The sequence below is a fragment of the Macadamia integrifolia genome, unplaced genomic scaffold, assembly GCF_013358625.1.
Source record: "Macadamia integrifolia cultivar HAES 741 unplaced genomic scaffold, SCU_Mint_v3 scaffold1194, whole genome shotgun sequence".
Classification (NCBI taxonomy): Eukaryota; Viridiplantae; Streptophyta; class Magnoliopsida; order Proteales; family Proteaceae; genus Macadamia; species Macadamia integrifolia.
This window is the reverse complement of record NW_024868116.1, coordinates 69,917-85,255: the sequence shown is the minus strand read 5'-3', so window position 1 is coordinate 85,255 and position 15,339 is coordinate 69,917. Positions and strand designations below refer to the sequence as shown.

Here is a 15,339-nt window from a genome sequence, read left to right as displayed (position 1 = left end):
CTCAAGGATTCTTCCCTACCCCTACCGGCCTTGCATCAATTGGTATCAAAGCCGAAAGATCCCATCCCATCCTTCCCCCATCAATTCTTCTCTTTCCCCTTCCCATTCCTCTTTCCTGTTTAGCCAAGACAGAACTGTTCTGCTGAGGTTGAGCCAAAAAAAAAGTCTCTCTTGCAAACAAAGAAGTTAAAAAAAAAAACCACCGTTGTCTCCCAATAGTTCCCATCCTTCGACTCCTACTGCTCCAACCAAAACCCCACCACCTGCCTCCTTTAAGGTTCCGGCAGCATCAAAAGAAACAAAAAAAAAAAAGACTGTTGATGGACAAAGAAACTGAATCGAAACCCCAACCCACCATAGCTACCATCTTCCCAAATCCCTGTCGGAAGGGTTCCGATGGGGAAAAAAAAAGAACAAACAAACAAAACAAAACAAAACAAAACAAAAGCAAAAAAAGAAGTGAATCAAAGACGAGAAAGTGAGAGGCAGCAACCCCAAAAAAAGAGAAAGGAGGAGGAATAAGAAGCAAAGAGCGCAAGGGGCACTGAAGAAAAGAAGAAGAGAAGAAAGAACGAGAGACAACGAGCGTAGAATCCATACCTGGTTCAAAAATCCCTGGATTCCCACTGCTGGTTTCCATCGCCAAAAGACTCCCCTGGACCTCCCCGTCCTTCCTCACATCAGTCGATTCGGTTGTTGCATCCCAAGGTCCTCCTTGTTGGCTTCTGTGGTTTGACGGAGTAAAACCCCTCACTTTCCTTTACTGTCGGTATTTTAGTACCTCCCCCCACGATCTCTTTTATTTCCTTCTTTCAATTTTTCATGATTTGCCAGAATTGCCCTCCTCCCTTGTTCTAATCTGTAAGTTATCATCTAGAGTTTGTTTTCCAAGATTACCCTTTACCCATATGTTTTTTGTGAGTTATTACTTGAACTTTCAATATTACATCATTGTCAATCACTTAAGGACTTCTACTTAATACAAGCTTGCCATCATGATATAAAATCCTCTTTATTTACAGTATTGCCATCCTTTATTCACATCATGGAGGTTGATCGAGACATTTTAATCCTTTCAATTAGAGATGATCTCCGTACCCTACAAGAAAAACTTTCTAGTCTCCACACATGTTGTCGAGGGCTTGCTGATAGTAATAACACCTTCTATAATAAGTTGTTAAACATGATAGCATCTACAAAAGGTGGATCAGAAGTGGAAACACATGTGGACCAACTAGCAATGGCAACAACGGAAGACAAAAGGATCATCGATCAAGTAATGATGGACATCAGTGCAGTGCCAGTAGTTCACCATCATGAGTTCGTTCTCCCCCATGATTTTCCGGACTCAAATGCACCTCTGAAGTTTTATATCTTGGATTTTGTTCGTGTTGTAAACAATGAGCAATTCACCCCCCTCATGAGCTTTTATTGTTACCTTCCTACAAAACTAGTGGATGAGTTTTTCTCAACATAGGGGAGTTGATGCAAATGCACACCCGTGGGCCGATCCATATCCATCTAGGTATCCAGACAGGGATGAACCGGATCCATATTTGAGTTTTGGGTCTAATAGAATTTTTGTAGCATTTTTTATTTAGGAAAACATCTTTATTTTATTTTATTCTGTTTATTTTAGGAAGTTGAGTACGTAGGATTTAAAAGAGTAGAGTCGGTTTGCTTTGTTAGGTAGTTTCCTATTTCAGCTGATTTCCTTTTTTATGTCTTTATTTTCCTATATAATGGTTGTAACCGATGGACAAATGAGAGAATGAAAATATGAATTGAGTTTGTGTAGTTTGAGAGCTTGCGGGTTGCATGTGTTTCTCTTCCTCCCCCCCCCCCCCCCCCTTTCGTTGTGTGAGTCCTCTCTCCCTCCCCTGCAACTCTGAGTCATCTCAGGGAGTCTTCCCTACCCATACTGGCCCTACATCAATTCCTTTAAAAATTAGATCAGAAAATAGGTTGAAGGATTAGAAAAAAAAACCAGAAACCGAGAAATTCAATTTGATAAAGTCAGAGAATTCTGAAACTATAATCAATAGATTATTTCAGCAGTAGAATAAGCTTGAAAAGTTTGATAAAGTCCAATGGTTGGATTGTGAGATCGGGAACAATCCTTCTACAAGTAAGGAGACTTGAAAGTAATAACAGAACAGCATATTCACCCATAAAAATAACAGAACAGCAGTAACTCGATTTACCTAACCTGAAATCATATCAGTATTATTGGGAACTATTAGAATGACAGAACTGGATTTTATACATAGCGGCAGAACATGAACTAAGGACGAACAGATCTGAGAAAATTTGGTAGAACTAGTATGGCCGCAGGGTATGGAAGCTTTCAGATCTGAGTTCAGAAATTCAGACATCAAAACCAGTGACCAATATAGTAATTTGGAAGCAAACAGATCAGCAATAAGGATATATCAGTAGTAGAATCAGAATAGTAATCATAGATATCACAGGCAACAGAATATGGGACACCAATATCACCTGAAACTTGATTGAGAGATAGAAGGATAGAGAGATAAGTTAGAAAGCAGGCTAAGAATCCACCTGAACCACACCTAGAATCCATCGGGTAAACACTCCTGAATCCACAGAAGTAGCACTGAATCCAAAGCACAAAATTTCAGAAAACTAAGCCGCTTGGCTCTTAAAATTGATGGGATGGCCTGATTGCCTGAAGGCCTTGACATATATTTATAGCTTCTCCAAAAACCAATGAATGACTGATTAGAGCTCTTACATCATCCAACTCATACGAAAACAGCTCCAATCCAATCTATTACATCACCCAGCCAATAAAAATCTTAATGCAATCTGGTTCCACAAATCTTAATTAGAAGAAGTATATGAAGTTAAACTGCAGAAATTGATACAGGTATGAGGAAGAGAAGAAAGGTCCAGCCAGCCCGTCCAAAAAGAAAAAATTCAGATATCTTAGGGGTGAGATGGAATACAGCTTATGGTATCCTAAGACTAGAACTTTACACTCACAGCATTCTCAGATACGGATTGGGTGGGCTGTGTGGATGACAGGAAGAGCACTAGTGGTGGTGCGTTCTATTTCGGGAAGAGTCTAGTTGCATGGCACAGCAAGAAACAGGAATCAGTTTCCTTATCTATAGCAGAGGCCGAATACATTGCAGTTGCAGGAAGTTGTACACAGGTGATATAGATGAAGAGACAGAATGTTATGCTTTTAAACCCAGCCTTTTGTCCACTATTGTAGGCTAGTTTTAGGCCCATTACTACATATTTTTAGTCTTCATGTGGGCGACTTTAATAGCTTCTGCTTTATTGTAGATTCTCTATGCAGTAATAGTTGTCTAATTTAGTGATTGTCTCTATTTTGTTAAGTACTGACAGCTACAAATTAGATTCTGTTTTCTTTTCAGTTTCTAAATTGAGGAGATCTCCTTCCTATAGTTGTCAAGGCATTGCCTAGGCGACGACTAGGCGTCCAGATGGTTTTCCTAGGGCCTAGGCGACAGTCCATTTGTTGCACTACATGTCGCCTTGTGTTTTGACACTATTTATGCTAAATATCATTTACGTATATTATTCATAAATAAGCAAATACCCCCTATTTGAATCCAATAAAAATAGTTTAAAAATCAAATTCCAAAATGATAAAAAGTCAACCTCCCAATCCAACAACAAAAACCTGATTTTGGTTATAGGGGCGATTTTCAACTTTTAAATGCTGGGGTTTTTCTCAATTATGAAAAATTTATAAATTCTATCATGTTAAAACATTGCTAGAAACCAAAAGTCCGATAAAATAATCTTTTGTTTTGATATCCATAAATTATTTTCATTCAGGCGATTTTAACAGTATTCGTGCACTTAAAAATAAGTTTGACTAGAGCATAACTTTGTCATTTCAACTCAGATTTAAGTAATTTTAGACTTGCTGAAAAGCTGGTTTTATGTTATAACTAACACAAAAAGTTTCATGTAAAAATTAAATCATTTGACCAGTCAAACTTATTATAGAAGTTGATTTTTAAAACAATAAAATCATTTTACAAAAGCATTTCTCTAAATGTTGATTTTTTATAACTTAATATGAATTAATGTTAATTTCTTATGATTTACTATGGCTAAATGTTGATTTTTAATGACTTGATGTTGTTTAATCTTGATTTTTTATGATACAAGGTATATATAACTTACTGAATAATGTTTGAAAATAGAGAAAATAAAAAATAACACTTGGTCGCCTTGGTCGCCTTGTTCACCTTAAGACGAGCGCCTTATCGCCTAAGAGCTTAGACAATCCTCCACCGTGATGGGATAGCCTTAGGGAAGAAGGGAAGAACTAGAATAGAAGGGGAAGGAAGGGATCACACAATCAGATATTGCACAAATCCAACCAGGGAGGGGGAAATCGCATAAAGAAAAGGGGAAGGGGAGTCACACACAGCCCTAAGGCTCTCAACATTAACTCAATTCATCATTCTTCAAATATGTCCATTGAAAGTACATATGCTCCTCTACATAGAGAGAGATGAATAGGAATCATAACATAATTAGGAGCTAGTCTTTAAGTAGGACTAAACAATACCTAATAGGAGTTGGACTCCAACATGGAGTAGGACTACAACTCTAACATGGAGTAGGACTAATTAACTAGTCATTCACTAATAGGGAAACCTAAATTGACTAGGCAACTGAAATAACAAAGGAAATAGACTCATAATAGGACTCTAACTAAGCTAATGAATTAAATCCCGTTTTTTTATTTTCTACACATATCTTAGGCCCATTAAAATGGTTTATTACAAAGAAAACTCATAGGATCAAAGGCCCAACACATACATAACCCAACCCGAGGCTTATTTATAATAAAATAAGCCCATTAAGTGACTTATCTACATCAATTCCCCCGATGTTGAGAAAAACTCAACCGCGAGTTTTGTAGAACGGGAGAATCAACACCAATCGATCAATATCCATCTTAGTCTGTATGAAGTCACCATCAAAACCAAGATCGAATGCTATGAAATCCATGATGCGAAGTTCATAGGTGAAGTAGTGACTTGAAAAAATAAAATCGATTGGTTCATTGAAGAGATCAACCGATTTAAATTTTTCCCCAAGTTGATCTTTAACTTCCAACGGTGTCATCTTATCTTCTACCATTGGTGATTCATCTTCTGGTTCGTCTACTTGTTGTTCAACGACTGAGATCACATAGTTGAAGGTAGAGTGGGCTTTGATATCCGTGCAATGAGGTTGAGCCTCATCAAGCTTCTCTTGCATCAATTGCATCTGTTGACGGATATGATCACAAGAAACTAACCCGCACAATTTATAAGCCCCAAAAAAGACAAATAAGACCACGAAACAAGGGAATAAGACCCTCAAATAAACCCCCAAGGATACAGTACCAATATAAGAGCAAAACCAACCCAAAACCCAACCCGATAGGAGAGAGAAAAGCCTACAATATGGCTGAAGAGAGAGAGAGATGCGGCCAGGTCTGTAGGACTCCAACTGAGTTGCACTTTTACGCGTAGGTAGCCCCTAGGGAAGGTAAAAAAACCTAAAAATTTGAGACTTTTAACTGATGGTTAATGAGATATTTACCTTCTTGATTTTCAGACCTAAGATAGAGAATCTGAAGATTTCTACAGGAATAGCAACTGGGTGATCTGAACATCTTTAAGAAGAGGATTAAGTAATCCTATCGTGCCTTCTAAACAACCCTTAGCAGTAGCTCCTTGATCAAATTCACAATAGAGGAGATAAGAGAGATCTCATAATGAAAAGGGGGAAGGGGAGTCACACACAGCCCTAAAGCTCTCAAACATTAACTCCATTCATCATTCTTCAAATCTGTCCATTGAAAGTACATATGCTCCTCTATATATAGAGGGTTGAATAGGAATCATAACATAATTAGGAGCTAGTCTTTAATAGGACTAGACAATACCTAATAAGAGTTGGACCCCAACATGGAGTAGGACTAGAACTCTAATATAGAGTAGGACTAATTAACTAGTCATTCACTAATAGGGAAACCTAAACTGACTAGGAAACTAAAATAACCAAGGAAATAGACTCATAATATGACTCTAACTAAGCTAATGAATTAAATCCCGTTTTCCTATTTTCTACCCATATCTTAGGCCCATTAAAGTGGTCCATTACAAAGAAAACTCATGAAATCAAAGGCCCAACACATACATAACCCAACCCAAGGCTTATTTGCAATAAAATAAGCCTATGAAGTGACTTATCTACATCACACCGCCTTGGTTCGCCTTACCGCCGTGACAACTATGCTCCTTCCCCATGCAAGTTCTTTCCTCTATTCTGTTTGTACTTTCTTTGCTTTTCTGTTCACCAATTCATGTACCTCTTCATCAAGGTACAGACTTATTGTAATGCAGGAACACCTTTCTAAGGTCCTCCTCCAAATCCCCCCCCAACCGTCTCAGAGGCAATGTATTGTTCTGTTGAGGACTTCAGAAGTAGTCTATTGTTTGCTGCTAATTTCCCTTTGCTGATACAGATCTGGAAAATTCATTAGACTGCATACACCTCCCATCGATCCACTGCTTTGGGGTAGTTATTGCTGCCACAGCCCTGCCTCCTTTACTTCCTATTTCTTGTTTCTTTTCATCTCCCCAGCCACTTGCTATTTCTGTCCTTATTAAAGGGAAGGGAAGTGAAATTTTCATACTTTAAAAAGAAATGTTTATAATCATTACCCCATATAATTATATAAACTACTTATTTTTTAACCATATTTAGTAATGACATATATTACATGTAATTTTTATTTTACATAATATAGCAGAGGGTTTTGGATGCAAAGCAAAGTGAAATTTTATAACCATATATGGAATGATTTGAAGTTAATGTTAAAGTCACATGGATAATGATTACATATGTTTCGTTTTTAAGTATGAAAATTTCACTTCCCTTCCCTTTAATTCCCCTTACAATCAAACATTGCCTTAGTTTCTCACTTTCTAAACTTGGATTTTCATTGGTTACTTTTCTAAACTGTGCAACTTTCTATTTTGATCTTGGGCAAAAGAACCGTGCCAGTCTGGCACAGGAAACACCAGTGACCAGACTTGCAGGCCAATGAGAGCACAGGCAGGAGAATCTTCAGCACACACGGGTGGGGGCAGCACGGTCTGCTGTGTCTGGGCATTTCCTGCGCCAGACTGGGTTCTTTTTCCCTTTGATTTTTTTTATTTTATATTAGTTGTCATTCTGTCTTGCAATAACTGTTTATTCCTTATTTCTAAATCGGCTTTGGAGACTTTCTATTTTCATATCAGGGCCTCAACTTCAGATCCAGCCATTGGATCTTGACCTGATTTTGAGGGTTTGTTCCCCATCTCAACATGGACACTCAATCAGAGTCCTGCCCTCGTCAGGTTGAGCTGCTGCTGGATATAGAAAATCTCTTAATTCTGGTTTCCATTTGGAATCCTAATCTCTACCTTTGAGTTAACTTAGGATCCCATTAGAACAGGCCAGGACATGAATGTGATAATTATGCAACGACTTGACATATTTTGAAGAACAGAACAAGGTCCAGAAAAGAGAACGATGACTATGAAGCTTGTTGGCAGAGGGGGGGAAATCTGATGTACCCAATCTAAGAACAGAATCTGATGTACTGGTCATATAACTTAACAGAGACTAAAAAATACCAACAGAAACAAAGATGAAGCAATAAAGAAGCAGAACATAACTGATTATGATACTTTATTTCAAAACAGACTAGTAGATGAGAGAACCAAACTCAGAATGCATGGTCTCATATTTCCGCTACCAAGAATACAGTTTTAATGTATACTGACCTGTTATTGATACCCAGTTGCAGGAAAAACTCTTCAGATCCTTGCGGGAGGTCTAATCTGGATTCTGGACAGCGAGCAGTCCACTGTATTGTTGCAGAAAATCAAAGAACAGAGGAGAAAAGGGCAAGGAGAATCCTGCTAAGTGCTAAAAGAGGCATCACAGGTTGGAAAGAAAACAGGGAGAAGTATGGAGAGGAAGGGGGAGGGAAAGAGAGAGAGAGAGAAGGGGGGATGAACAGTATTGTGAGAGGAGAAAGGATGGTCCAGTTGGTTCTTAAACTAAACAATCCAGATTCTCATTACAATCGATGGGGGTTGTTCACACTCTTTTAAATAAAAAATGGAATAGAATTCTAACTAGTATTAACCAGAAATAATAAAATAACACTCCTAAACTTGATTTGGACCAAAACCAGCCCCACTTTTAATGGCAGCTAACAAAAGAAATAAGACTAAAAATTGCAAATAAACCCCCTGAACTTTTAAGAATTTCAATCCCAAAAAAAATTACTTTGCAACTTATCCCCAATGGACCTTGGGCTTGGGAAATGGACTGGAAAGTTTAGGCTTTGGCTTCCAAAGATTAAAATTTGCGAATAACCCCCTAAAATTTTAAGAATCACAACTGTGTGAATTGAATGTGTATATGTTGCTTGTAGTCAGCTGGCAGAAATCTCCAGTCCATGGGCCTCTCTCATTTCAGCTTAGATTTTAACCAACTCAATAACTTGGAGTCTGATTCTGCTGTTGGTATTTTAACCACCAAATCCAAGTTATTCCCTTCAATTTGGTTTCAGCAAACAAGAGTTTCCTGACCTCACTAAGGCCATGCCATCAAAAGAACTCTAAGCTATGAGTCCAGTCAAGAACTATTATGGACTGTCATCCCCATAACAATCTGGAGGGTCCAGTTTGGCTCCTCTTTCAGCTCCAAAAGGAGGCTTGTCAAGAGGTTGATCAATCCCATATAGCAGTGGTGGTGTAGGGACATTGTGAGATGCACCTTGTCAAGAGCCTCCCTTTGAAATTTTTCAGGTCACACTGGTTAGGAGGAATGGGAGTTGTTGGTAGAGGTTAGCTGTGAGGAAAGCTAGAAGGCTGAGGAATGGAATTGAGAGAGTCCACAAACTGAATTGGACTCTTTCCATTGTTGGGAGGTGCTAGGCTATTAATGGTAACTTAAAGGGATCTCATCATGGCCTGAAAAGAGATGACATTAGTGTTGAGGTTGTCAACACTAGCCCGAAGTGAGCTGCTAGTTGCTTTTTGGGAGCTAACCCATTCTGTAAGATGGGCCATTTCAGCCCTCCTCTCCTACTTGCAGGAGCTAAGCTGTTGATTTACCTCACTATTGACCACCATGGTTAATAGGTAGATTTTTAGTATTTTAGCTCAATGCCGGACAGAACAGCACATCAAAATAAGAGTACCAAACGAAGAAAAGAAAGAGGGGAAGAATGAGATAACCAAAACAGCAAGGTGACCAAAGGCTCTAATACCAAATAATGCAGTCTGGTTTCACAAATCCTAATAAGAAGTAAGTGAAGTTCAACTGCAGAATAGGGCCAGGAAATGAATGGGATAGATATTCAATGGCTTGACAGATTATGAAGAACAGAACTAGATTCCAGCAAAGAGAACGATGACAATGAAGCTTGTTAGGAGAGAAAATAGATCTGATGAAACAAATCTAAGAACAGAATCTCATGTACTGATCTTTATAACTTAAACACAGAATAAAATAATACCAACAGAAATAAGGATGAAGCAATAAAAGAAAGAACAAAACAGAATATGATATTTGATTTCAAAACAGATTAATAGATGAGAGAACAGAACTCAGAATGCAGGGTTTCAAATTTCTTTTAACAGGATAAAAGGAGGTACCCAGTGCATGAGGCTCCTGCCACTGCAGGGTCTAGGGAGGGTAATAATGTACTCAGCCTTAGAAGCAACCTTACCGTTGCGCCGAGGTCCACCCTCTATTTCTGACAACAGAATAAAATCTTACTATATACTGACCAGAACTGGACCTGACCTTAGTTGCAGCTAACAAAAAGATACGGACTAAAAAATGTAACTAAACCCCCCCCCCCAAATTTTAAGAATTATAATTAGCCTTACAATTAGCCACTCAAAATAATAACACAAAACCCCAAACTGAAATTTACTTTGCAATTTGCCACAGATGGGCCTAGGGCTTGGAAATGGACAGGAATGTTTAGGCTTTGGCTTCTAAATACTGTCATGCCATTCTTGGCAGACCTAGGCTACTGCATCAAGCTCTAAACTGACCTAAAGATTAAACAACCAATAAGAAAAAGATAGCTAACTCGGACTGGGATAAATATTCATGATCCAAGATAAGCTTCCGAATTTTAAAAATAATAAATAAATAAACTTCTAGAATCTGACAAGGCTTCTAAGATAACGATGGTAGAAGCTGGAAACCTCAATAACCGCATACTGTCACGTGGGCTTTCATGCTGGCTGTGGTGGCTGTGATGTCACAGACAGATTTAAAATCTGATTTCTGCATCCAGAACCTTTATTCTGCAGCATATAAGATTGAATTTGGCTCTGAGAATTGGTATGTGGACCATCCAGACCTTACCGTATCTATACAACAGTCGGAATTGTCACACCATTCCACCATGTGGGAGAATAAAGGGGACGTCATCAAGACGATTCTCTACATTGGTCTGTGTAAAAACGACCAAGCATCCCACCTAGCTTAAACCATGTTTAAAAATGACTAAGCATCCCACCTATTTTCAGAAATTTCATTTTTTTTTTTTAACTGAGTCGAGATGACCTATGAAATACAAAAAGGGAATTATCTCGGTCGAAATTTCAGCGAGATACCGAAATGTACCACCCATGCCTTATAAATACCCAATCTCATGAGTCAAAATTTCAGCTCCACCTCGACTGTCTTGGAAAAATTTCGGCTCCTCCTTGCTTTAACTCACAAAATCACTCCATTGTCAACTAATTTGCCACATCATCACATCTATTGCCTTGAAGATCACTCCAAGTTGAAGATCTACACATTTCAAGCTTTGGAAAGGTAAACCACTTTTCCCCAAAACCATCTTTTTTAATTAGTAACATAAATACATATTGGTTAGGGCTAGATTTTTATATGTTAGACACGAGAGACCGATCTATGACCTCCCAGAGTCGATTTTTTTTTTTTGTTCATAAATATTTTTTTATTTTTCTGGTTTAAAAATATATTTTCCATCAACATAAAATGTATTTTTTTTATGGTTAACATAGGCTTGATGAAACTCAATTATATATATGTTATCACCATTGGCTGATCTACGACTCTATCAGATTGAAATTTTTTTCCACCCAGCAAATATTTATTTTAATTTTTGAAAAATATGATAAATAGATTAATAATTTTAAAAAAAAAAAAAAAAAGGAAAAATATTCTGTTTTGATTTTAAAAATAAAGGAAACTAATATGTTTGGGACTTGGGATATTGCCATTTGAGACTTTGAGATTAAGAGTAAGACGCTCAGTGGATGACTTTAATTGGGACTTGTGAGTTAGGGAGTTGAATAGAATATTACTCTAGTACTCTAAATATTAGTTAATTAATGTTGAGGTATTTTTTTATAATGGCTTAGATGCATTATTTACTTGTTTTACCATCAAATTATATCTTGTTCAAGCAATATTTCATAAAATCTCTAAAACAGTTCGATGGTTGCTGCCAAACAAGGGTACAACTCTAAAACACTGCCATATTCTAATATTTTTGCAAATTTTAAGTTCTAAGCATGTTTATTAACCTTAAAACCAACTCCCCACCAAGTTTCAGGTCATCATATGGCCGTTTGACCACCAAAACAGGCAACCGAGTCACAATACAAAAAAAAAAAACTCGCCGAAATTTCGGTGTTTACCGATATGAAACGAGATTTCGAACCTTGGCTTAAACTGGAATCCCACCAGCCATTATTGGCATCCCACCAGTAGATTAATGTATCTCACAGCAGCATTTTGAATCCCACAAAATATTAAAGTAGCAAAAAACCAACTTATTCAAGAGTAGAACCCTTACCCTTTTACATTCTTTTGTAGAGTTGAGTAGTTCAGTTTCAAACTCTTTGTAGTAAACATATGCTAAGAAGGAAATCAAAAGCAAGAAAGAAAAAAGATGCTCTCCGAACTGTGGGTGTGATGCAGATAAATCACTTAAAAGGTTTATTTCATTGGAAATAAGCCTTGGGTTGGATTATGTAGGTTGGGCCTTTGATCTCATGGGTTTTCTTTGTAATAAGCCACTTTAATGGAGTCTTATTTTCTTTGTTAAAAAAAAAATGAGATTTAATTCATTAGTTTAGTTAGAGTCTTGCTTTGAGTCTATTTTCTTTGTTAGTTTAATTTCCTAGCCAGTTCAGATTTCCCAATTAGTTAAGGATAGGGTTAGGCCTTTTCTTTTTAGTGTTAGAGTCTATTTTGAACCTTCTATATAAGTTTGTAAAGGGCTACTAAATAGGACAAAAATTTCATTGAATGACATTTTCTCTTGTTGTTTGCAAAGATTTGCCTAAGAAATGTTGTATTCATCAACTGGGATAGTTGAGGGTGAGAGACCCAGACTGAGATAGCCATTCCCCTACCCCCATTGTTCCCTCCCTTCTTTCTTCTTCTTCTTCTTCTATTATCATTCTTCATCCATTACCAAGTAAGCATTATTCTTAACTTTATTCAACTAGAATCATAATTTCTAGAAGGTTGGATGTCGCATGTTTTTCGGATTAAGCAATTCAACCATCCGATCATCTTGAAATTTTGATCATGCGTTCATCATCCTTAATCTGGAACCCAATTCAAATTTGATTCAATTCCAATGGTCGGATCAGGAGATATTTTGATTATACCAATACTGCCCCGACCGTCATTAGAACACTATTTGGGCCTTCAATCTTCCATAACCGATTCTGTTAGCAGGTTCTAATTAAGCTACTGATATTGAATTACGCCATATCTTAAATAGAAACTTAATTTCATATTCTGAACCCTAATTTATGTGGTTAAATTACTGTTTTACCCCTTCCCTAGAGTAGTCAGAATCCCTCCAGAATCTGGAATTTTATTATCTGTTTTCAATCCTGTTTCGTTCTACTTAGACAAGTAACTATCAAAACAACTAGATATGAAAGAGAATTAAAACTCCTAAAGTAGCGAATGATTTCTGGTTTTTAGTGAAAAAAAAAAAAATCATGGGCTTGATCTGAACCAAAAGAATTGGTTCAATGAAGAACCGCCAGGCTGAGTTAATTCACTAACAGAAAGACTCAGTTACCGAGTCAGCTTGTTCTTCCTCCGTTGGTACTTTTTTAAGTACCTTCCTTGTTGCCAATCTGAATCACGTATACACTGATAACCTATGAACTAAGGGAATTAACTAAGATCCTATGTAGATGGGTTCCCTTTAGGCTATAGCTATTGTAGCTACCATGAAGGATGAGAAAGGACATCTAGAAAGGTTATAAATGATGCTAAATCTGGCTGTACCGTTAAATGACATTACATCTGCACCAAGGATGATTTTCCAGCCTTGGACATTATATACACAGTTGCTACAGGGAAAACCAACTACAAAAGATCCAGGTCCCAATCACATACTTGGGACCACCACTAAGTGCCTACAACTTAACCAAAAGACCTATTTACTCAACTTAAACAACTAAAACACAGCCTTAATATGAAAACCCAAAATAAGAAAAACACCCTAATGCTTTAAGAAATAACTTCTTCTTTGACTCCCACTAAAGATTGAGCATAAGAACCCAAATAAGATCCTAGGAATGAAGGATTTGATACTTGGATATTCCATTTTTCTTTGTTTGTGACATCCAAATTGTCTGATGTTTATCAGCCAAGTAATAGCTGCTTCATCGTTAACACAATTGGTCGTGTGCAACAAAGATTGCACATTTTATTGATAGATACACTCCAGGCATGCTATGCATCAATGCTTTTCAGTAAGGAATAAAATAGAGAACTTTTGCACATCCCGTTTCATAAGTTATTCAAGACATTAGTCAATGGCAATGTGACATTTACCATTATAGACTAAACCAAAGATTACAGAGTTTGACATGTTGAAGATCATGGAGAACGTGGCTGTCCCAGAGAAAGAGCACTTTGTGAAAAGCAAGAAATATCAACTGAGTCACTGACATTCTGAAGATTTAGAAATACAGTACCTGGACCTCCTGTTTTTTCAAGCGAGCACCCAAACGAACAACTTTTAGAAGAGCTTCTGATCTTCTAGAGAAGAAGTCATCATAATTTATTCCGTCCGGTGGTGAAAGCTGAGCATGCGTGAGGACAATCATACCTCTACTCCATATTCCTTTACCAAAACTATCCGTGATTGCTTTAATAACCTGCCTGTCCAAATTGTCCACTCTATAAGCATCCAGTCGATCCACATATAGCAGAACATCAATTGTTTTGTTCAAAAGGAACCTGTTGATCAACGATACACGAATCAAAGTCAAAATCAATAGGATAAAGAGAGACTAAAACAAAACATAACCTTTGCACCATAACACGATCTCCCATTTAGAGATACATTTATTAGATTTTAAAAAGAGCCTTTAAAGAGTAACACAAAGACTGAAGTTTAAAACTATGCTAACACCAACCGCTTTATGATCTCAAGAGCATGGTCATTTACATATCCCCCTTCTACAAGGCCCGGAGTGTCGATGATGTTCAATGTAAACCCTGCCCTAGAGCGCGAGACCATTACTGGTCTAGGTCCCTCTGACTGCAAAGGAAATTGAAAAACCCATAAATAAAAAAACAACTAGACACATGAAAACCACCATAACTGTTTACAACAATAAAGATAACCCATAAACAGTTCCACCAAAGAAGCCACATGACATACCTGGAACGCACTTACTGCAACAACCCGTTCTCCAATAATGGAGTTCACAGTTGAAGACTTCCCAACCCCACCTTTCCCCATTACAAGGATTGTCAAGGTACTCACATTCTATAAGCATATCAAAATTAAGAGAATACAAATATCAGAAGGAATCAATTAAAGCATATTTGAAATAAATGCATACATTTCTAAATTTTTTCTTCAAGTAAAATAAAAGAATCAAACCTCTTGCTTTAATTTTCCCAATATTTCAAGCAATTTTGTCTGCGTAGAAGGAGGGAACTGTTGAATACCAGTCCATTCGCGGATTATCTGAGATGCCATTGAGCCCCTTCTCTAACCACCCAAAATGTACAAAAGAAGCAAATAAAGAAACATATAAAATATGCCAATAAGGAAGAAATATACACAGAATGACCATCCTCTTTGCCGTCTCACCTTTCTGGAACCCACACAGTCCCTGCTTCGTTGTTGTCACAGGCGTCTGCTTATCCCCCAGAGGCTTGCTCCCTCCCGCACTAGAGCAGTCGACGAGTTACTTGACCCTCACCGCCTCACCTATCCCTTATTCT

General features: G+C 37.6%; 1 protein-coding gene across 2 annotated transcripts in view; it reads right to left on the bottom strand.

The window, feature by feature from the left end:
* LOC122063116 (translocase of chloroplast 34-like) overlaps window positions 1–15,339 on the bottom strand; it is a 31,002-nt gene extending 15,663 nt beyond the window's left edge. Inside the window, exons 1-5 of one of the 2 annotated variants that reach the window (XM_042626801.1) lie at window positions 15,206–15,339; window positions 14,993–15,103; window positions 14,768–14,875; window positions 14,520–14,644; window positions 14,076–14,340 (exon numbers count right to left, since the gene is read on the bottom strand). In XM_042626801.1, the coding sequence (XP_042482735.1) occupies window positions 14,076–14,340; window positions 14,520–14,644; window positions 14,768–14,875; window positions 14,993–15,091 (597 nt within the window). In that variant the 5' untranslated portion in view covers window positions 15,092–15,103; window positions 15,206–15,339. Of the gene's footprint in view, window positions 1–14,075; window positions 14,341–14,519; window positions 14,645–14,767; window positions 14,876–14,992; window positions 15,108–15,205 lie in introns of both variants that reach the window. The other variant, XM_042626802.1, reaches the window with a different exon arrangement.